We start from the raw sequence: 23,946 nt of genomic DNA on the forward strand, positions 1-23,946 counted from the left end.
TCAGAAATACAGCTTCGCTGCTACTGTGAAAAGATTTAGTATTCTCTCCACCAGACATGCTGGGAGCAGCATGATGCAGAGGCGCACGCACGCAAAAAAAAACGGTTATACCTTAGGGTTCAGCTCTTCCAGCCTGGTAAATCGTAAACATGATGAATCTGCAACCTTGTGCTGGCGCTGCCATTGTGGAGCCTTGGCGACTGGAAGGCTTCTGTAATTACCACCTATTGTTTTCCTCCCAGCTCTGATGAGTGTGTACATCCGGCAGGAACGGGCAGGCACTGGCAAAGCGGCTGGGGTAGAGGATGCTGGGCAGTGGCTCTCTCCCAAGGCTGTAAAAAACTTACATTCTCCAGCCCTGCTGTTAGTGAAAAGGTTAATGAAGCCAGTCTCATAGAGGTGGTCTGGTCTCCATAAAACTGTTCACTCACTTTAAGTTTGCAGCCATATGTTCGTATTCATCGCTTCTCTGAGCCTTAATTATTTCTGAGAAATACTTGCCTTGCAATTTCTGCAGATGACTTAGTGCCATCATCTCTGTTATGTAGGAGAAAACGTCCTTTAGGCTCTCTTGTTTTGCCTTTTTATGCTTAAAAAAAATCAACTGGAAAAAATTGTATCTTCATTGGCTAGGAGCTGATCCTGGCTTTTTGTGGAGAGAGGCAAGAATTCCATTCCAGAGCTCTCTGCAGGCAGTGAAAAGTTGTCAGCTTGCCAGCCAGCAACAAGGAAAATTATTTCAAAAATAAAATGAAATCTAGCTGTAGGGCAAAGACAAGTTTAAAGAGCCTGTCCAGCCTGATAGTTAAACATGCACATATTTAAGCATATGAGTAGTCCCAGTGGCTTCAGTGAGATGTGCTTGGCCACTTTGCAGAGTACAGTACTGAACTAAAGCGAGAGTAAACTGGATGACTCCCAAACGGCGTCTGTGCTTAACACTCTGACTGTGATTTTTAAAATAGAAGTCTTTGCATCCCCAGAAACATGTTTTACAGTGAAAGCAATCTTGTAATGTTGCCTGTATAATTCCAGCTCCAGTAATTACGCTCTGTTTATCTAAATAAAAGTCATCCAGATGAAGTCCATAGCTTCAAGTTGTTATCCTTAATGTTCTAAAATGTAGGGGTTTTTCACTGTTACTTCCAAGTAACTGCTGCGTTTCATTTCAGGGGTGACCAGGGGAGTCCTGTCACTGCATTTACATTCTTTTCTACTGAAATCTGCTAGTATGGAGCAGCCTTCCCTTGAAGGATAATAGTATTTTAAAGGTGAAAAGATAATTCTGTGGAGTACTGACAGCTCTGTAAAAGCCAGGGAAGATGGGGACACACTGACCTTGTATATACTGGTGATTATATGCCTTGGATTGTTTGACAACAAATTTTAGTGCTGTAGTATTTCAGAGAGCTTAGATCCTCCGTGCTGTTGCATTACAATTTCTTCTAGGTCTTACAGAGCAAGTTGGCAACTGACACTCTCAATGCTTTCTTACAGCCAAAGAAGCCAAAGGCCCCTGACAATCCTTTCCATGGCATTGTTTCCAAGTGCTTTGAGCCTCACCTTTATGTCTATATCGAGTCCCAGGACAAGTGAGTAACCGCCGTGCTCTTCCAGTTTTGCTTGTGGCCGTGCATTACTGTTGCGTTGTAGGAGGTTCTCGCTGCAGAAAATGAAATTTATTGAAAATGTGATTTCTGATTTCATTACAAGCAGCACTCGTGGTTGAAGAAAGTTAGAATGAGTGAGGCCTTTGCTTAGGCAAAAACGAGCATTCAGAGGGTTGTGGATGTTGGCTTCATCTGTAATTGCAAAAGCCTGTAGGAATGATGCCCGCTGCCTTTCTGCGGAAGAGGCTTAGTGTTTCTGAAATTGCTTCTGTTGCCTCTGCAATTCTCACTGCAGACATAAGCCTTTCTCTCGTCTCATGTCTTCCACAAATAGTAGGTTTGCTTTTTCTGTGAAATACACGAGTGGCTTCATGGCAGAGGAGTTTCAAGATTTGCTTTATAGAAATAAGTTATTTGAGATCCTCAGATGAAAGCTGCTGTAGATGAGCTTGGCAGTAAGATAACATTATCATCGGTCACAGACTGGGACTTTGTCAGGCTTTGTTCAGGGGTTTTAATCCCTAGAACCCTTCTTCATCTTCCTCTTTGAGTTACAGCAAAATAACTCAGATGAAGCGAGCTTTCAGCTTAGATCTCTGGGAAGTTTTTACAGCTCTCACCACATTTTTGTGCACCTTTATTCACACCAGGTTTTAAAAAACACCTCTGTGACAACCCCAGTTGTCAGCTGGGAGAGGATATGGTTGAAAAAACGTTGACAACAGTCTTTTAGTCCAGGTTAGTGGCCAGAAAGGAAAAACAAGCATCTGCCTTGTGTACCTCAGCTATCTTATGCCGCCCTTCTGTCTTCCATGGACTTCCACTTTGATGATAAGTCAAAGTTAGAGTGTCCTGATTTTGTCCAAACTCCAAGATACCCACCTTGAAAAAGGTTTCCCTGAAATCTTTTATGCCTAAAAGTAAGTAAATAAATAAAACCTCCCTCAATGGTTTGTCATGCCAAGGGCAGGTTTCGCTCTGCAGTAAAACAAAGGGAAGCAGATTCCCTAGCCTCCCCCCACCTCAGAGATCTGAGCACTGACTTGTTTCAATACTTCTTCCCATCTCACTGGGGGCCATTTTAATCCCCGTTTTGGTAATTCTACCCCGCTGTGCTCCTTCTCCTTTCAGTTGCGTTTTTTTCCTTCTCTTTTACAGTTCTGAGATGTTTTATATTAGCTTTATAGCCACAGGCTGCAAGGAGTTCAAAGAAGAACTGCCACAGTATTCCCCATGCTGCCCTGTCTGCCAAAAATTGCTTTTCTTTGATTTCCACTCTTCTTCCCCCTTTGATTGAACTGTTGAGGAATCTGTTACTGATGTCTGAAAACGAGGAGTTGCTTAGATAATTGTGTGCCTGGGCTTTGACCAGAGAGAGAAGTGGGGCAGCTCCGTTCACCGTTGTGTTTGGGGCAGAAACCAGCCTGGTCCTTTTCTCCTGAAAAATTGTTTCCATACCCATTTAAAGAAGCACAGTGCCAAAATCTGCAGCAATTTAAGAGGAGATACCTGGAAGACTTTAAAGATGCTGTTCTCCCTCCTAACTGCAGTGTGAATATCAGGTTTCTTAACAGCAAAGCAGATTTCATTTCTTTCCCTTTGGGATATGTGTCCTCAGCTCTTCTTCATGGTCTCTCAGAGCCACAGAGGCGTACATGTGTGAGCTGAGCGGTGCTGCGGGAGCAGTATCTGTCGGGTCTGCAGTGCTGAGAGTATGCAGAGCTGTTTCAGTGTGCTAAAAGGCACGCGTCCTTCAGATTGTTCAGCAAACTGACGCTTTGCAGTGGGTGTTTGCAGCCGCTTGAGCAGAGGGACTTCCAAAATACTCAGTGGAAACTACCCTGCAAACAGTCCAGGTAGCTCAGTGCCACTCGCACCACTACGCAGGCTGACTTCCTAAGCACTGTGTTCTGCTCTCATGCTGGTTTCTGAGGAGCTGCCTAACTCCTCTTGTGATTGCCAGAGATGCAGAAAAATCACTGGATAGGCTGAGTGAAAGAAAAGAGGAATAATAGAAGTGAAAGGGATTGAGAACCAGAATAAAATTGTGAGATCTCATTTCAGGTTTGTTCTTGGTTAGATTCGGACAGGTCTTGCTCACAGTAAATACGCTACGGTTTGGTAGCACAGATGTGATACTTCTGAGAATTTGCTTTGAGCTTTTTTGCAGAGCCTACATGGAGAAAATGTTAGCTTTCTGTAGCTCTCCTGCCTTCAGCAAGGCAGGTTGTTCTCTTTTGTAGATTTTTCTGCCAAATTCTTTGTGCTCCCGTTGTATAACCAACACGTTCACAATAGGTTGTTAGTCTCTGTCTTGTGTTTGGGCCAGCTGAAACTAATGAGAGTTTTGTTGACGTCAGCTGAGGTGTGCATTAATAGTGGTGTGTTAATAGTGTGTTAGTTCCCTTAGTGAACGATGTCCTGATGCTTTGCTTGTGTCCATCTCATGCGAAGGTAAGTGCAGTCCTCTCGGCCTGCCTTTGACAGGCAGGGTGTCCAGGTTAGGATCAGAACGAGCACGAAGTTGCAGCACCCCTCTCCCAGCTATTTTGGGCAGCTGCGTTTGCTCACACACCCCAGTTGACAAGACCTTGGGGGACCAGGGCAATGCAGACAGGTTTCGCTCCTCCTTGGAGTGGAGGAGAACATGTGGAGGAAGCATAAAGAAACAAAAGCCATCGACATTCCTAACTGTGCCTTGAGAATATGGAAAAAAAATCGGCTGGTGACTGCTAAGAAAGCTCCACTTTGTTGCTCAGATGGAGCAAAGCACAGCTGCGGAGGTAGAAATGCAGCTGTTTAATTCAGCGGGACTTCTGACAGCAGCAAGCCACGTCTGCTTTGCTGGAGAACCTGAGGAATGCTGCAGCTCATAGCACGTGGGAGCCCTCCTGCACGTCTGTTTGGCTACCGTACAGCTCGGGGGGAGGTGGGCTTTGCTCCGCCGTGGTCGAATCCGATCGATGCTTCAGTTCAGCGTTCGATCGCTCGTGCCAGCGTAGAGATTTATCACATCGGTTGAGAAGCCTGATGTTTTTACAGTTCTTGTAACAAAGCCGAGGAACTGCGTTTGTAGAATCAGAGCTACGTAAAGCACTCGAAGCTGAAAGCGACGAGCATCAAGAAAGAGGCTACTTGAATAGCCGAGGAGCCAAGTTTAAGCCGAAGAGCCTTCCTTTGCAGTTTAAAGCCCAGGCATTACAAGCACAGCTCTGTAGATCGCTTTGGCCCAGGCAGATCATTCGTGGTGCAGCAATCTGAAGGTTTATTGGAGAGGAGCCACGACACCTCTTCCTCTTGTGCAGTGCTGTGGGATTTGCGGGTAAATTGGAATGGGAATGGTTTTTCTCTTTCACAAGATGAATAGAAAGAAAGGATAGAAAGTGGGGAAAAACTTTTGTTGGTGGTATTTCTTTCCCCTTTCCATGGCAAAAATAAGTGAGAATGGGCTGTGACTAAGGTTGTACCCATCCCTGGAGGCCTTAATGCAGTCGCTTTACATGGACTCTTGTGGTCTGTGAACTTGCCTAAGATTGGGAGAATATTTTAAGTTAAATATCTTTGACAGGCTATTTTTTTTTTATTTGGATCATGGCACAGCATAGCCTGAAGCTTTGGTGAGAAACCCTCAGCAGTAAGTGTCTGGTTGTGCCATGGGAAAGGGAGAGCTGGAAGAAGCAGAACCAAGACTGTAGTGGAAACAGGAGTATAAAATATGTGAGCTTCACAACTTGGTTTGGTCAGTGGAGTGGTATTTTGTCATCTGAAATGTCTATATGTTCCAAAGACAGATGTGCAGCCTCTGGAGGAGTAGGACCAGCGGAACTCCCCAAGATCAGAGGGCTTCTTTTGGTTCTGTGTATGTTCTGGCCCTCTGCCATGCTAAAAAGCCTTTTTGTCAAGATGAAACAGCGGAGCGAAGTTTATTGTTGTATTAAGACCAAAATATTTGAGTAAGGACCAGGTTATAATGAATCACTGGAGACAATAGTGGGGCTTTTTGTGCTTTTAAAAAGAGTTTAAGTAGGAAGTGCTCTTTGTGCTCGTGCTAAATAAAACTGCTTTAAAGGATGTGTCACGTTGTGCAAAACCAGGTGGTTTCCAAATGGGGCCCAGCAGTGGCAATGGCACATCATTCCGAGCACATCCCTTTGAAAGCCACGATCCCCGAGGCCGCTGATATGGGCAGTCCGACTGTTCCTTCTGCTGGTGCCAGGAATGAAACTCGAGCGTAAGCTTTATGCGCTTGCATCAAATGTGCTGAACCCAGTCCTGGCACACTCGCGAGCTTTTTTATGTGACTGGAGAACAGATCGGAGCTGCCGCTAAAGCTCTGAGTACAAAGGGTCGTTACTCACCCGCCCAGTCTTCGGTACTGCATGAGGTTTGTGCTGGGAGGGTGGAGATGGGAAGGGGCTGGAATACCGAACCGCTAAAACGTGTTTATTGGTGTCACAAGACAGGGCATCTGGTTTTAGGTTCCATCCATTTCCTCCCCCAACATACTAAACGTCTTCCTGTTGTCTCCCTGCGTTAGGAATCTCAGCGAGCTGATCGACAGGTTTGTGGCTGACTTCAAGGCTCAAGGTCCTCCCAAGCCCAACGTGGATGAAGGAGGAGCCGTCCTGCCCAGCTGTGCCGACCTCTTTGTTTACTACAAGAAGTGCATGGTGCAGTGCTCCCAGCTCAGCACGGGCGAACCGATGATAGCCCTGACCACCATATTCCAGAAGTACCTTCGGGAATACGCCTGGAAAATTCTGTCTGGAAACCTGCCCAAGTGAGTTTAGCTTCCCAAATGCTTCAGCACAGTCTGGTGAGACATTCCAGCGAGGAGCAGATGCTTCGTGAAGATAATTAATAAATACATACTTGTTAACGCTTATTTTTCACTGTGAAAGAAAGCACAGAGCAGCAGTGTGACTACATTTACTTCACAATTTCCTCAAATGTTCAGTTTGTTGTTATGAGAAACAGCAAGAAACCAAATGGTCTGTCACGACATTTTTTAATTTTTTTTAAGGGTCCCTGGAAGCTAAATTCATATTTGGCTTTGATTAAAAGTCAGAGTTACTGTTTCTTGAAGTTCCTTTTGAAATGCCAGCCCAAGTCTTGTCAGAAAGATTCGTCTTTCAGTATTGCCCATACCCTGCTGCTTGGGAAGAAGTTCATGCTTTGATTCTTAGCTCCCTTGTGATACAAGCTCAGCGTTGCACATAGATATAACTTATAATGAAGGCGGTTTATTTGTGTGATGCTGGAGTGCTTACCTGTAACTTTCTGCTCTATAAAATTTTATATATGCATGAATAAAACTTGTAGATGGAAATGCAGTGAAAATAGAGGAGATCATTAGAGGTTTACACCAATGTAGGTGAGTGCACAAGCTAAAGGAAGTCTTTGAGATATAGCCAACTTAACTACAGATAATTTTGTATGCTATTTGCCATCCTCAGTTTGTTTTCCTTGTAAACCTAGGAGCAGCAGAATGAGTTGCTGAAGCCAGTAAAATCTTTCACAGATGGAAGGGGAGAGGGTTACATCCAGAGAAGTGGAAAGATAAAATTTTATGTGCGTTCTCCATCAGACCTCAGTTGCATTCTTTGTACACGTTTTTTTTGTGTGTGCTCCATTTTTGCGGTCCAAGATAAATATCACTGTCCTATTTTTTAATGGATTTGGATTATGAAGAGTTGAGAGGTAGGGAATTTCCTGACTCTAAACTGTTCTAATTCTTTTTGTTGATACATGGCAGTTAATCACTGGAGCACAGTGGAAAGAAGCTGCATCTTCTGTGGATTTCTGTGTTGATATCATCAGTTTTTAAAATGGGTTACCAAAGATTCAAATGCATCTTGACATCTGTTTGGTATTGAGAAGATAAATATGACAAGTTGCTCGATAGTTACTGAGATTTTCATGTAATCTTTAATTAGATTTTGAGTAACTGACAGTGAAGGTGAAGTTAGCTGGGGAAAGCTGTACTCAGCTGGCATCCTAACCTGATATGAATGAGTGAATTGTCCTTTTGCCTGAAGACTTAGTACCAAATTCCATTTGTCTTTCTGAAAGATACTCCCTAACCAAAAGAGTAATTACATGTTTGATGCAAATTCGTTACACATCACTGCCCTTTGTTGCACAAGGCATTGGACTCGGTGGGCGTAAGGACCTTTTGTGGCATTGAAGTCTAGGAGTATTTTGGCAGTACCTGTATCTGTGTACAACCGAAAGCCTCACAGGTTTTCTTTTTTCCAGGACAACTAGCAGCAGTAGCGGGCTCACCATCACTAGTTTGCTGAAAGAAAAGGAAGGCTCTGAAGTGGCGAAGTTTACTTTAGAAGAACTCTGCCTCATTTGCAGCATCCTTAGTACAGCAGAGTACTGCCTGGCGACCACCCAGCAGGTGAGCTTTCCTCTACAGCACCTCTCAGGTGACACCCAACAGCAGCCCCTCTTCTGTCATGAGATGCTCTGCTGTTCCCTCTTCAGGGATGGGCTGCTATGGAGACTGGAGGATCAAAGTACTAAAATATGCATAGTAGTGTCTGCTCCCATAGATTTAAAAATGTAGAGCTCAGTAGGAAAAAAAAAAAGTATTGATTCTGCTGTTTCTACCTGAGAGAAGTCGTATGTTTTTAATCTTACTCTGTAGCCACAGTTTTGGATGCTCTCCTTCAGTGCTTGCTGCATGGTTTGTTTTAATGGGATTGAGAGGAAAAAAGGATTTGCTCATGGTTCATAACTTCTGTTTTATAAGAACAAGAAAAACAGTAATTCAGAGTAGGTTTGGGAAAATGCTCGCCTGAAATATTGGGGCAAGGAGGAATGAGGAGAGAAGGTATTTATGCTGATACGCTTTGCAGCCACAGTGCTCCTCACATTCAGTTGCTTTCAAAATGCCACAGATAGTAGATGAGCTGTGATGTTTGGCCGTATTGAGGCCTCTCACCACGAGAACTGGCAATGCTGCTTCTCTGCAGGTTGGGCACAGAGTGCTGGACTACATCTTTATTAGTAGGACAGGTGCCACGGTGTTAAGCTAGTACGTTGTTAGCATGTCATGCTACAGTTCTGTTTCTGATGTTGGAGGTTTACTTCTTTGACTACCACTGTAGGCCATCCTGGCAGATCAGTGTGTCATGTCTAGGGGGTCCAGCAAGGAGAGATTTCCGTTGTTCACTGAGTTGTGGATACAGTCCTGAGCTCAGCTTAGTTTTTAAGAAGCTGACTTTTCCAGGACGTAAGTTTTCAAAAATGGTCGTTTTGAGTAAGAAATCTGACCTTTTGTTGCTTTTTTGTTTCCTAACAGTTGGAAGAGAAACTCAAAGAAAAAGTGGATGCAAGTCTAGTGGAGAGGATCAACCTGACGGGAGAGACAGACACTTTCAGCATGTATGTTCAGCAGATGCATCCTCCCACACTATATCAAACATCCTAGTTTGTCAGCCAGATGGTGCTGGAGTAATACAGCCACAAATTCCCAGCCAGCAGTAGGACCCACCCAGATATGCAGCCTAGGTAAAGGCATTTCCCTGGTGAAGGAACGGTCCTTCCTTGGCTGGTCCAGGAGCAGCAGTAGTGCAGACTTCAGATGTAGCTGTTCCCCACCATCCTAGCCAAAGGAACAAGAGCACTGGAAAGAGGAAAGGAAATAGTGAGTTTCCATTTGAAACATCATTTGCATCTTGGCAGCTCTGCGAGGTGGCTGTTACATTTCAAGAAAGGAAGCTATTTCAGTACATTCCTTCCTGCTCTAACTTCCCACTGTTAATCAGCAGCCTTGTCAGTATGATCAAACCCCATTTCAGATGTCATAAAAGGCTGATCCAATCTTATATTTGGGGATTATAATTGAGAGAAGATTATCATTCATTAAAATAACTTTTCATGTATTGATGCTAAAAATATTCCCCTCATAACATCATCTCCTCTCCACCACTAAAAAACGTAGAGAATATTTTTGAGAGAAGAAAATTGAGGCAAAAAAAATTGTTTTGCCTCATGCCAGACAAAAGAAAGCCTTGGCAAAGATGGGAAAATAATCTGCATCACCAACTCCGTTCTCCCTAAAGCTAAGATTCAGCCCAGATAGCAGCAAGATTTTTTTTTAGAAGACTTCCTTCCTGTGATACCTCCTGTCTTGCTCCAGTGGGCAGGGTCCCACTGAACCTCCATCCATATTTTTCACATGGTCTTGGGCTCCATCCCAGGCTGCAGAGACTCCCTTTTCCTTTAGGTATTTTTCAGACCTTTTTAAGGGTGAATCCCTGACTTTGCTTTGCTATCTTGCGTCACTGCTCAGTTTCCATAGTGGCTGCCTCAAGATGGTCGGTCGTGGACAGCTAATACCATGTGTTTTGGAAACTTTTATTGTATAGCTCTCATTTAACTTTAAAGATGTCCAAACCTGGCAAACCATCAGGCCTGATGTATTTTGTAACAAAAGACTTTTTAATTGACTTTCAGTCTGTTCCAGTACAGAGCATTTTTTCAGTCTCCTGTCAGTTTAAGTCATAGCTATAAAACTCTCTTTGGCATTTGCTCATTCAGCATCAAACAAGTTGTTTCTCCTGGGATTTGATGTCTTGTTAGGCAGGGTCATAAAGCAAATGATAAAACGTTCCTGCTTACACACCCTGGGAAGTGTTTCTTTCCTCACACAGTGCAGAGCTACCACGAACACCTTTAAAGTAGTTGACTGGGAGGGTTTTACTGCTGTGGAGGTTAAGCGTTTTCTTTGAGCTCTTCTTGAAGCTCAACAGAAGGAAAATTATAGTTGTTTAAATGCAGAAATCCATGCTTCTTCCCCACCTCGCCCCCTTTGATCTGTTTTGAGTTTATGGACGGTGTTCAGAGCCCCCCAAAATCCTGAGTCTGCTGGGCTCTCTGTTAGAGCCCCAACAGCTTGCTTGTGGCCTTTGCTTCCTCACCTTCCCGTTTCTGTGTATCTGCCCAGAATCGTTTGGGGATTCATCAGCTGCTGCTGAAGTGTTGTTAAATACTGTCTGGGGCAGAGGGTTTGAGTGGTTTCTAACATAGCCAGGATCAAAGCTCTGCTAGCTTGTCATGATGTTTTGCATTTGCAACGCATTTGCTGCGGTGTTACCCTTCTGCAGGCGGTGTGTTCATTTTGAAGCGTACACAAATTGGTTTCTGTCCCCGTTTGTGATCTTGTGGGTTTGGGGCGAGAGTCTGAGCTTGGTGACCCAGCTTCAGACAGCCTCCTGACATATGGAGAGGCTAGTTATGAAGTCACTTTCCTTCCACGGAGTAGGTCGTGTTTCATTTTGGTGCTAAACCACAAGTCTTTCCTACAGCCTCCTGACAGCAGCTGCCCTGCAGGAATCAGCTGTGCCCAGGAGACCAGTTATTTCAGTCTGCCTCTCCTGGCATTGCCTGGGCTGGTGGAATCCCCCAAAGGAGTAAACCCTGCGGTGCCCAGCAGATGCAGAGGCACCCGCAGAAATGGCCACAGGTGTTTTTTTATCCCAGTGGAAGTTTTGGATCATGAAACTCAAAGCTAACGTTCGCTTAATCTCCCGTAGTAATTTTTCCAACTAATTTTGGATGAGTTTGCCGTTACAAACAAATTGTTCTGAAGGCACAGTCTTACGTTTAGGATTCTGTTCCAGTCTTTGTGCTAGAGCTCTAGGAAAGGGAACCGACAAGCTCAGTGGGCTGCAGTGAAGAGTGCCAGCCAGGTGCCAGCTGTGAAGTTGTGAGCAGGTGATATCATGTCTCCCCCAAGGAGCTGGACACAATATTTTGAACAATGAATTCTAGATTAGTACCCAGACCTTCACAAAGATGATGATGGGGAGGAGAGATGGTTTGGAGGATCCGATTTCACCGATCAGATTTCCTACGGGTGCTGGAATTCCTATCTGTGGTAGCACCATGAGAAAGCAGGAGCAAAACATGGCTCTTACGCACATAATCCTGAAGCTGTAAGCAGGTATCTGCAGCAGATTTAAAGTTAAGTTGTTCCTAAAAACTATACTTAGTGAAATGCACTCACTTCTTGTTTTTGACAGGAGCTGTCTCCAGTGCAAGCACTGGGTTACGTGCCCCTGAGGGTGGTCTGAGCTGCTGCGGACCACGTCCTTCACCGTTGCCTTAGGATCCGTTGCACCTTTAGGCACATCATTAGGTTCTAAGTCTTACGTGGTGGGATCAAATATACCTCTAAGCAACCTTATGCTGTTTAAATAGAAAAGAAAAAATGTCTTTGACTAATGTGTCCTTTAGTCTGGTATATGTCTTTGAGAACCTCAAACAGTGGATGGCTGCAGCCCTAGGCATAGCGTAAATAAGGCTTCTGCCTTGATCTTTGCAAATGGGAGACACGCTCAGAACTCACACAGACGTACTTCCTAAAGTCATCTTTGCACATTTCTGCAAGTTTTACAATATTGACTGTGACCGGATAGCTGCTTAATTTTTTTTTTTCAGACTGGATCAAATTTTAAGCAGAATTCCCACCTGGGCCCAATCGGTACTCAGGGGTTTCTCCTCTTCCTCATGCAGGGGGGGTTGCCCAGTCTGACGTCTTTGATCTCCAGCCCCTTTTCTGTGTCAAAACAGAGAAAGGTCAACTGTAAAAGTATCTCCTCTGTGCTGAAGCACGTTGTGTAGCTCCCTGATGAAAAGCAAGCAGGTTTTCCAGGGTTCTTTTCAGTACAATTTTAGCCATCACAGCATAACGCTACATATAGTGGATTTTCTTCCTTCCATGGTAGAGTAAGACAGACAGTTCTGATACTGTGTGAATACTGTTCTAAAACTTGTGCTTGATTTATTTTATTTTATTTTTTTCAGCGTGATCTCCAACAGCATACAGCTGTTAGTACAGGACCTGGATGCAGCCTGTGACCCTGCCCTGACTGCGATGAGCAAGGTAAGGGTGGATTTGTTTTGGGGAGAGGTAATGCTTAGAGTCTGCTGATTGCTTGATTTCACTCCTGACATATTCTTTACACTGCCCTAGGACTTATCAATATATTGATTGCTTCTTGCTTCTTAGAGCAGCAATTGCTGTAGCTATAAATATATCCTTCACTCCAAAAACTGTAATTGACGTTAGAGCTTTCATTCTTTTGCAGCACATTCAAACACACAGACAGTAGAACACTTTCTGCAAGGATCTATTTCAGACTTTCCAATCCTAAAGCTAGCAAGAGTCTTAAAGATTGGGAGAACTTTTTTTTTTTTAGCATGAAACTTCAAATGCTACACCTCATTTGCTATCTTCATTTTCTTTGAGGAGGAATTTTACTAGCCTGCTAGTTTGTGGCGGTTAGATGGAGGTAGCTGCAGGGTAATATGGAATTGGGATTGAGCCCTATTGCTTCCGTGATCCTCTTGAGGACATATGGAGCCATTCCTAGAGAGGCCCATGTGATTAGTGCTGAAGGATTTTGTTGCAGTTACACTGCTGGGTTTTATGTGTTTGAAATGCAGAGCTGTGGTTTCTTGCCAAAGTATTGTGAAAACCCAGACTGCTTTAGACAGAGGTGAAGACAACAAAAGTGGATTGGACTATTTTTTTTAATTAGATATATTAAACATAGAGCTCTGATTTTGTCAGATCAACTCACTGTCTTGCTGCCATGAATGTTAATAACTTTCTGCTTTATGATGTACTCCAGCTGTAACTAGCCCCGCCACCCCCAGCTAACACTTGAAGTGGAATGCGGCTAGCAGTAGAGCTTGTACATGTCCCACATGGAAAGAGGATTTCTTTTTCCCAGTAAAATACCACCATTAGGAAGGGTTTGGCACTGCAGGTGGCACTTGTTTGCCGTGACAGTTCTTAGATCTCCTCCTGAACCCACCTAGCATAGCAGTGTTTGAATCGCTCAGCTCAAACTGTTTACACCCAAGTAAACCACAACCTTGAGAAAGCAGCAGCTGGTGGGCCATTTATTTTTGTCTTTGGAACACCAGTAAAATGCAGCATATGTGATGAGACTGATGATATATAAACAAGTTAAGTGCTGTGAAATTAACTAAATAAATACTTGTCACTTGTGCACACATTCCACTATTCGCATCAGACAGAGTCCCTTTGTATGATCTTTACTAGACCTGGGTTTGGTGCAGGAGTTTTTTCCTTCCCCCTCCTCTAGCCCTTCCTTTAGGTCTGGCTTATTATTCTGACAGTTGAATAAGAAATACATATAATTATTCAAACGCACAGTTAGTATTTGGAAGTGTGAAATTTCAGTCTGTATTAAAGGAGTCGATGCTGTTTGGCTGATTTCTTCCAACTCTCCTGTGATGTGAAGGCATGTCTGCCTCAAGACCCCTGCTCCATTAGAGCCCTTCCACTGACTAGCTTCTTTTCATTTACTCCACTCTGATGTTCTCTGAGATTGAACATTGCTGATCCTTTGTGTGTCAGACTTATTTTTTTTCTTGCAAAAATGTTTGGTAACTATAGAAGCCAATTAAGAAATACTTACACCTCTAAATCTGCTTCAGGTGACACTGAGAGAGTTAACAGGGAACACAGCATCATGGATATTGCTTACAGCTGACAGTGGTGCTCAGTTTTGCTGATTCTTGAACTTGGGTGTTCTGGAAGAAATGGTAAATGATGACAAAGCTCCATCTTACAAAATCTGTAGGTGATAATCTTGACTCAAATTCTACAGCAGGTGTAGAATGATTAAACATGTCCATAGGATTGGAATGCGGGCTAGGGGAGGAATTTGCCCTAAACCTCTGGTGCCATATTCCGCATTTGAAAAAATCTTACAGGGTACTTTTATGCAAGTGCATTGCTCTCACTTCAGCCTGCCACCTGCACCACCCCACGTCTAAGTGAAGAGGTTTGCTCTTGTTGCTCAGTGGTTGTGGTCATTTGCTCGCTGGTTGTGAAAGTTGTTCACTACAATTTTCAATATCAGAGCTCCTTCTGAAATAAATGTGGGCTCCCAGAAAGGCATGGCTGAGTTTTGGAGCTGCTGATGGCACACGTAGCTGTAGTTTGTCCCCAGTGCAGAGCCAGCAGCTGTGTTAGCTCCGAGGGGCCCTGTTCTCTGCTGCTCTGCGGGGCTCTGTAGCTCTCAATAGCAAGCTCATGAACACTGTCGTGGGAAGAACAAATACATAGGCAATTTCCTGCTGGTGACAGAGCTGCCAGTGTGACAGTACCACACCACTGCTAATGGCGTGGTATTCTGGGACAGAGCACACACATTTCCCCTGCTGGCCTGAGGGTTGCAGATGTTGCTGTGTGCACCTGCAGGGCTGGAGGTAAGGAGGAGCAGCAGCCACTGGGGAAGTTTGGGTACTGACAGCAAATCCCTTGCTGGTGCACAGTACTTTTTGTGGATAACAGAGTACTGTGAGCATGTTGTGGCATTTAAGTTGCCTGCTTTTTAATTGTTGGGATGAGCACCTGCTAAGCTGCAGGAGATATTTTTGCCCCAGTTAAGTTTATGGATTGCACTGGATAAGGTTTTATTTATTTGCTGAATTAAACATCAATTTATATGTAAAACTGTGTATGTAAGTGGGACTGGGGGATATTTTAGTGCCTTATGTAGCTTGCTTGCTGGTTTTTTATATTTTGCTAAAAAAAAAAAAACAACCCTTCTGGCACAGCTGTAATTGCCCACTTCCTTACAATTGAGTGGACAACAGCAAGTGCTTAAGCACGGAGCTTTAATGATCTCTCCTCTGCATCCAAGGAAAACCCAAGAGCAGAGCGATCGGAGCTGCCAGCTGCTAATTAAAAGTCCGTGTGAGTGCACTGCAGCCAGCAGACAAGGTGCAGCATACAGCAGAGTGCAAACCAGAACGGTTTTAAAGGCAGCGGTATCTGCTGCCTGCATCACCCTCTGGCCTTCCTCCACCCTCCCACCTCTTCCTGCCTGTGACACGAGGTCAGGGCAGAAGGCACTGGCCTGGTGGTATGGGTGCTGCCTGTGCCCTGTACCAGAGCCTTTAACAATATTCTCTACATCCCTAACAAGCAGGGATGCTCCTGTGCACGGGGAGACTTGGAGACTGAGTCTTCCCTGGTTAGATCCACAAAGTGACCCCGTTAGCTAGGGACCCATGTCTGCGCTGGGTATGTCACAGGGACCTGGTGGTTCCTGGTTTGGCCCTTTCACCCCACTCCGAGCTCTCTGGGGACACAGGGACACGTGGGGACATGGGGTTCACAACCAGATGGACCTGGGAGCACTTTAGGGCTTACACTGTGCCCGGGGCATTGTACAGCTCTTGTTTTATACCAAACCACTCCGGTTTTGCTCACGGTTTCTCTTTTCTCCTCCCCTTCCTTAAGAAAGCACCCTGAAATCTTGAGGGTGCTGTGTTTGTGCTACGGAAAAACAACTCTGAGTGTAGCACGGGTCCCTGCCGTGCAGCCAGCCACGTCACCCAGGTCCTCGGGGCATGTGGCTGCTTGGGGATGCTCCCCGAGCACCGGGCTTCTCCCTTGGGCTGCCGAGTGCGACGCCTCTGCTCCTGTCCTGCTCCTGCCCCTCGGGCTGGTTTTGTGTGTAGGCTGCGTGGATATCCCAAGAAAAACATAGGATGGGGGAAAAAGGGGAATAAATTTAAAATGACAGGAACAAAGCTTTACCAGAAGAGTTGGGCTCATATTTCTTCTGATGACTTTTCAGTATGTGTGCTATTTCTTTCATTGCAGCTACCGGGTTTTTTCTGGTGGAACGCACCCACGCGCGCACACACACAAAGGGCTATTCTTACTGCTCGTGCTTTAAAGGCTTGGTTGTAAAGTATTGCTTTTGGAATGAAAAGCAACAAAATGAGCAGGCTACTGTGTTGTTGTTGTAATAATTCAGCTCAGCAGTCCTGACTTTCTGGCTGTTCCTGGATCTGGGGACGGTCTGTTCGTTTGGGAATGGCCAGCGCTGGGAGTCCGTGTGCGAGTCCGTCAGGGAGGCAGGCACTGAGCCTTTTCTTCAGGTGTGAAAATTGCCACAAGCCGTAGAAAAGCAGTTGTCTTCTGAGCAATCTGCCAGCTGAAAGTAAGATGGAATTAAAACCTATAGAGCAGGTGATGAAAGAAATCTCCCTGCTAGCTACCCGGTTACCGCGAGATGAGTGCTTTGGGGTTTTGTTTGCTTGGCTTAAGTAAGGATAGCTGTGGTAGGATGCGTGTAGACTCTGGCAGACACTGATTTTGCAAAGAATTTGGCTCCTTTGCCCATTAAGTCACTTACGCTGCATGTTTGGATGTAATTGAACGAGCTGGGTTTTGGGGGCAAACTAGCTGTTTCTAAATTAAAGATGGGAATTGAGTTGCATGCAAAATCCAGAACTTCTGAAGAAAGGTCCCAGTCAAAAGGTAAAACTCATCTTCTGTGCCAGCCCACTTTCCTGTCCTGATTTTCATATTAATTTAATTCTTGTTTCATCTCCAACGTGAAGGGTTGCATCTCCCCATTGCTACATGGAGCACATTTCAGAGTACATCGTCTCTAACAGTAGCAGTGCTAAGAGCACTTTCACTGGGGAACACGAGCATCCAGCGGACTTTGTATACACAGATGGTTTGCCAGGGACATCAAGGTCCTACCCAATTCTTTTTTCCAAACGACTCGTACTGTGTGCTCACTGTGTTTTTTCACATAAAGCTCTGAGGAAGTCGAGGGAGCCACATATCTGGCTAACAGGGACCAGACTGTTGCATTTCTGCTGATGGTAAATGAAAGTACAAAAAGAATTACTCAACCTCTCATTTTATTTTTAATGCGTATTTGGGCTGAGGTGAAGTTGGCATGCTGGCTGGTACACCAGAAGTGTTTTCAGTGTGAGCTACGCTGGTGTAGAGTGTTCTGGCCTTCAGGACTATTTCTACCTCTTCCATCTATCTGTCATCAGTCTCACCAGTATTAAAATCTTGGCTGCCGTACAGGAATCCAGACTTTGCAAGCTTGCAGTTATTTTCTCAAATGCCTGTAATCAGGATTTATGTGGGCACTTCATCCCAGAAAACTGGGAACTGTTAGACATTGAAGCAGAGGAGGGTGCTCCGAATGCCTTTTTACTGCTAATGTTTCCCATTACCAGGCAGAATCTCTCTCCGCTCTGGTGCAAAAAGGGCCATTTTGGGTTTCCCTCCTTTGTGTTTTGTTCTGGGAATGGTTTTGATCAGTCAGTGTAGTGACGAAGAACATGACCTTGGTAGTGGTGAATTGCAGAGCCAGGCTCTTGATTATTCCTTAGAGATCCTTTGGCAGGAAGCTCGTCCAGTTTTCCTCGCGTATCGCTTGAACCCTAATGAGTTACGCAGTCTTTTTGCTTGTTTTTTCCTCTTTGTGCAGATGCAGTGGCAGAACGTGGAACACGTTGGCGATCAGAGTCCTTATGTCACCTCGGTAATCCTCCACATCAAGCAGAACGTCCCCATCATCCGCGACAACCTGGCATCCACGAGGAAGTACTTCACTCAGTTCTGCATCAAGTTTGCAAAGTAAGTTACCCACACGGCAAAGAATCCCTCAGGGCCTCTGGTTTCATCGCTCTGTGCGTGACGATTTGCCTTCTCGGTGCCGCAGCGAAGACCCTTCCCACCCAGGGAGAGCACAGAGGGAGGTGGGGCAGGGCAGCAAGCACCAGCAGCTGCTGGCAAGGTTGAAAGACGCTTGAATTTCTTGTCTCAAGTTTCTTGCTAAGGCAGATTTTCTCAGACGTTTGTACTCATCGGTTCCTGCTTGCGTGCCTAAACCATTCCATAAAATATTTTGATGACCAGCGGTCAGTTTCTACCAAGTACGGAAGGTTTGGGGCTGGACATTTTAAAAAGGCTGAATACAGAGGACTATTACTGAGGAGCTGACAACTCTCGTTATGGAAACCTGCTTTTCCTTCACTGCTAAGAGGCTGAAGTATTTCAAGCACATAAATTTTGGTGCCTTAGAGTAACTCATGTATCAATTGTAGGACTGTAAGAATGGCAAGTGTAAGGAATAAATTCTGAGTTAACAGATTAAAATCTGCTTTTCTGTGCAAAAAATGTTTCAGAAAGGAGTGGAAATATAGATTTAGGTTTTGGGGGTTATTCCAAGTGTCTTCCTGGCAAGTCACTTGATGTTGGGCAGGGTGAAAGGAACTGGAAGATGAGACAGGAATTCCCCTTGCCTTTGGAATCAGGGTTGCGGGTGAAGTCCAAACTTGGAAGCCGTGTCCAAAACCAAAATTCTTTTTTTGGGGGAATACACTTTGAACTCTTTCCTGCTTTCCTGAGACCAGTTGAGCTCTGCATGCCAGTGCCCCATGAAAAAGCCCCGGGAGGAGCTGGCCGGTTGCGTACAACTGGTTGCCTGTGGCTGTCCTGGTAGGGACTTGGGAGCGGTACCACACGTATCATGTGTCACTCTTTAAAATACTTAAACATTTCGTTCATCTCTAATAAGCTAATCATCCTGAAATAAACTGCATGGCCTGGCAGTTGACCAGAAGTTCAGTTCCTGCTTCAGCAGGAAAAGATGCAGTAGGCTCTCGTGAGAACCGTTAGCTTTCGCAGCGGGGAGGCTGGCCTGGGCGTTTTGTTCCCCCTTTCTATCTCTGGGTGCTCATTAGTTTGCATTAAGGAGCAGTTACTGATAAATCATATTATGACATTGCCCGTAATCACTGTTTGAAATACTGTCCCAGTCGAAATTTATTGCACTTAAGCCTTCTGTATGGTTACGCTTGAATTTCATATCGCTAACGTGGTGATAAATAATATAAAAAAAAAACATTTACTCAGCTGTTTGCAGCACACTCTTAATACCTCAGCTTAGTTGTCTCCCTTTTAACTTTATTGCTAAGCACATACCGAGTAAACTCCGGATAAAATACCCAACTCTCACATTTGAGAAGTGTTGAAACGTAAACTAAGGGCCTTCCGCAGAGCTTGCTCCACTGAGGACCACAGAAACCTGCAAAAAAAAATACTTTAAAATCTTTTTAATAGTCCTACAGCCCTGATTGGTGGCACGTGAACATTAAGGTAGGCCAGAATTGAATGGATTGTAGATCAAGTGCAGAACTGAAAAGTTGGGTTCCATGAGAGCAATCCCTAAATATTGGGGTTCTGTCAGGCAGTGTTCGGAGTTCAGTGCAACTTGCTTCTCAGGAGAACTACCAGAGTGATAAGAGTGCGTTACCCACCTAAAATCCTCCTGATGTTTTAATGTGCACACAATTCGTGTGTTCGAGGCTCTGAATTCTTACAGAATATTCTGCTCTGTCTCATAAATACCTGGCCTTTTGTGTGCTCCACCACACTGAAAACCCTTTTAACAGGCGTCGTGCTTCTCCGTGTGTTAATGCCTGTGTCTTTGAACTGGGAGCCACTTCTCAGCCCTAACGGGTTGTGTGCAGGGCTAGTATTGAGTTACAGGACCACAGGGGAGACGGCATCGAAAGTCAATAAATTTAAAGCTGAGGGATCCGAGCCAAGTCTGGGAGAAGAAAAATTGCCATCCAAAATTGCATCAATCCTCTAACCTGATCTGTCGCTTTCGCTTTGTTGTGACCAACGTGCAGCCCTCGCTCCTCCAAACAGCGAGAAGCAACATCCCAGGAGGTGCTGGAGGGCTGCTGACGGGCCCTGTTCTCCTGCACCCCGGGCTTTATCCTCTGAAATCAAAAATCAAAAACCATGGCGGTGTGTGGCTGGGGCTGCTCTGCTGGGGTGCGTGCGGGCCCTCGGTGACCTGACCTTGGGGACGAAGAGCCGAGATCCGAGAGGCAGGAGAAACAAACAGCTGTCCCTTCGCCAGACCAGCGGGGCGTTAATCACAAACAGCTATCGGCGGTGGGTAGCTGCAGTGCACCTCCCTGCCACCGCCCTGGCCCTCGGATCCTGCTCGGAGTGAGAGGAGCTGGGAGAAGGATTGCGGTGAGGAGCCTCCTGCTGCTTTTCTAAGCCTGGGTGAGTCTGCAAGGGCTGGCCACCGCCTCGAGGGCGGTGTGAAGCAAACAGTGACACCAGGATGCCTGGAATGATAGCCTGTAGTAGCTCATCTCCCGCCGGGGAGACAGCTTGTGGTTGCATCGCTGTCCGCCTCAGCGAAGCGTTGTGTTAAATGGATCAGCAGCACAGGGGATAAAGAAAACACAGGCTTTGGCAGAGCCACACCCTCGGATGGAAGCCTCTCAGATGCTGGGGTTTCTGTGCTTTAGGTTCCTGCTCCGCCTTGCACCGCTTTATTATTGCGCTGGGGGCTCGTCTGCCCCGATGGAGAAGATTTTGCTGGATTCCGTTTTATGGCTGAAACTGTAAATGATTTCTGGCACCCAGTCGAGCTCCGTGGATGTGCAGGGAGTAAAGGCATTCAGAGTACAAAACCGTGCGCCCAGCCTTTACCGCTGGAGACACACGTATTGCTCACGTCAGGGTTGCCTGCTGTATGCTCCGAGAGCCAGACTTTGAGCCCAGCCCAGGCTAGATATTCGAGCAAATTTTTCACTTCAGCACAACTGCTCTCGATGGTCTTTGCTAGACAAAAAAAAAAAGCCTCAAAAAACCAGAGCAGTCCTTGGATCTGATGTTTTGTCTTGTCTGTCCTGCCGGAGCTGAGAAGCTGTTTCCAATAAGACAGCGTGAAATAACAGGCGTGCAGGGATGGAAGGTCGCTCTACCCTGCTGCAGTGCTTGTGGGTGGCCATCCTGAAAGGCCTGGGAATTGTTTCAGGCAAGAGAGGGCTGTCTGTGGGAGAGACCGTGCGGTTATATAGCACAAAACAAAATAGAAAAGGAGGAGAGCAGGGGGGTTTCTTTGCCCGCCAGTCTGCCACCCTGCAGAAAGAAAGGCTCTCCCTGTTTCTCCTGCACAACGTGAGCGTTAGCTCCGTGCCTGACCCTACTGAGAGAGAGTGCGGGACCCACATGCAAGATCAAAGGTGCAATTAACCTCTTGTGCTCTTCCACTCGTCGCAAGCTGCTGCCTCCAGAACTGCTGGGAATTGTTCATTTTGCTGGACTGCCTAAGCTCCAGCTGTGCTTGGCACTCTCTAATTGCCCTCAGGGAATTATTTATACACCTGAAAAATGGGCTTGTAAGATAGGTTTTATCTCTGCTTTAATGCTTTAGTGCAAAAGGAGACGGGGCTTGTTTTCCTCCTCTTGCTTAGCTTTTGTTGCCAGGGTTGTCTCTCTGGTGGCCAAATTCAAAGCTGTTTGGGGCAGCCCAGTAGCTGGTTCTCAGCAATGATTTGAAATCGTTCGACTTGACACCTCTCCAGGAAAAGATGATTCAGTGAGAGAGGTCGCGGCTGTGTCTGAGGGAAGCAGCCTTTGCTTGGAAAGATTCTTTGTGGAGCCATTTCTTTTGACTTGCTTAGCAGCTTGGCACGCTCCGTGCCTGAGTTACGCTTTTGTCATTCTTTCACGAGAAAGGGGTGAAAAATAAAAGGCCTGGCTTGGAAAACAGGTGGCAGGACAAACAAGATGCTGTCCATGCTCCCTTGTTCGTGGAAAGGAAACAGCTTGACAGATGCAAAGGGGAACCACACTGAAATCAGATCATCACCATAAGCAGCACCTCATTCAAGAGGACAAAAACCAGACCAGCTTGCAGAAACCTAGGACAGAGACACCAAAATCCAAGACCTGCCACCAGATTGTGGACAAGGCGCTGGAAACAACGTGAGCCCCGCAGGTGTTCAAGCAACGAAGGCCATGTGAAAGAGTCAGAGTACGTCCTGAAAGCAAAATAAAAGGAAGTAAAACAGTAAAAGGAAGACAATAGGGTTGGTGTCGTGGTCCTGACAGATGGCTCATCTGATCCAGAGGGGTTTGCACTGCTGCCTCTGGCCCCTTTCCTTGCTCTCACTTCTGTGTTTTCCTTGGGCTGCAGCTTGGTAGGGCAGGAGCTTGTCTTGCCAGTGTTCAGCCAGCCCCTCTGCTAAAAGGGAGCATCGGCCCTCCCACTGGAGGGTGAAGCTACCACAAAGCCTAGGATCAAGAAGCAACAGGCTAAAACCAAAGCTGATGTTCTGGAAGGCGTTGCCCAAGGTGATGAATGTTGGGCTTCTGTCTTTGCCAAATTCTGCACGGTTGTGTATGTAATTTAACAATCTTCTGGAGTCTAAAGCCCTTGTTAGTAAAAGAGGGTAATGGTGTTTTCCTTTTCACAAAACTTCTCGGTGTGCTGATTGTGTTGGCTGGGAGCTGTCTGGAAGAGTGCCGCGCTGTGCGAATGTCCAGGGCCCAGCAGACCTCCAGCCTTGGCTGGACCTCAGGTCCAGCCTGTAGCGTGCACGCTGTGGAATTACTAGTATGCAGTGAAATGTAGGCCCTGGATACAGTCAAGATGCTTCCACTCCATGGATTAATCCTGGTGTGTTGCTGTAGTTGTCGTGTACAACAGTTTGCGTGCTTGTTCTTGAACTTGTACACGTGAAGCACTGCAGGACTCTGTAGCAATTTATGTGCAGAGTATGTGTGCAACTTCTCAGCTCTAAGATCAGCACAGATAAAGCAATCAGGCACAATTATTTTGCATTTAGTATTCTTAGCGTGCCCAGTCAGATGGAGAACCGTGCACTTTGTGGAAAGCCGTGCTGTTTTGGTTTTGCATGTCTTGCTGTCACAGAATATTGCAGGACTCCAAATGCTGACGTTTGTGTCGTTTCGTCTCTTCTCTGCAGCTCCTTCATTCCCAAGTTCATTAACCACCTCTTCAAGTGCAAACCCATTAGCATGGTGGGAGCGGAGCAGGTAAGAACAAGCAGTCGCGTTGGCAGTAGTATTTCACTTCTGTGCTCAAGATGTAAAAAGCAGTTGGTGAAAAGGGGCCAAGAGCTGTTAGGTGGCCTGAATTTGGTACAGCTGAGTGCTCCTGTGGTCTGGAAGTTGCACAGTCAGCGTAAGACAACAGGGCTACGTTCTGGTGGAGGGCAAGGTTAAAGCAGGTGTGTAGTGGTCTGGCCACAGGTGACCCTGTAACGTGGGAGGAGGTCCTAGGCACCTTCTCAGGCAGCTGAGCTCAACCTTTGCTAGTCAAAGTATCAACAGCACCGTAACAGCAAACCTCTGAAGCACCTGCCTATTGTGTCATGGTGAGATCGTCTTCAGTGTGCTCGTGGAAAGGAAAAGCAAGTTGCTCATGACAAAAACTATTCCAAGAAGCTCCTGTGTCCTTCTCAGACTGTTTTTATGTCCCATTTTTCTCAAAGCAGGAAATCGCTCAGTCCCTTTGCTGGTACTTTCAGATTTCTAGCCTCCACCGGTCTTTTCTCCTCTCTTTAAACACACCCAGTGTAATCAGGAGGGTGCCGTATTTGGGGTAACTTGCTCCATGATACTCTAACCCACAAGACTTCATTATCAGGCAGTGGTTGAGCACTCTGCTGA

General features: G+C 45.7%; 1 protein-coding gene across 1 annotated transcript in view; it reads left to right on the top strand.

Moving 5' to 3' along the window:
• The window catches only part of VPS53 (VPS53 subunit of GARP complex), a 62,085-nt gene that overhangs the window by 31,048 nt on the left and 7,091 nt on the right, over nucleotides 1–23,946 (top strand). The window contains exons 13-19 of the mRNA XM_035342803.1: nucleotides 1,498–1,592; nucleotides 6,148–6,390; nucleotides 7,869–8,016; nucleotides 8,923–9,005; nucleotides 12,432–12,510; nucleotides 17,921–18,069; nucleotides 23,241–23,310. Of these exons, the coding sequence (XP_035198694.1) occupies nucleotides 1,498–1,592; nucleotides 6,148–6,390; nucleotides 7,869–8,016; nucleotides 8,923–9,005; nucleotides 12,432–12,510; nucleotides 17,921–18,069; nucleotides 23,241–23,310 (867 nt within the window). The remainder of the gene's footprint in view (nucleotides 1–1,497; nucleotides 1,593–6,147; nucleotides 6,391–7,868; nucleotides 8,017–8,922; nucleotides 9,006–12,431; nucleotides 12,511–17,920; nucleotides 18,070–23,240; nucleotides 23,311–23,946) is intronic.

This window comes from Oxyura jamaicensis, chromosome 19, assembly GCF_011077185.1.
Source record: "Oxyura jamaicensis isolate SHBP4307 breed ruddy duck chromosome 19, BPBGC_Ojam_1.0, whole genome shotgun sequence".
Taxonomy (NCBI): Eukaryota; Metazoa; Chordata; class Aves; order Anseriformes; family Anatidae; genus Oxyura; species Oxyura jamaicensis.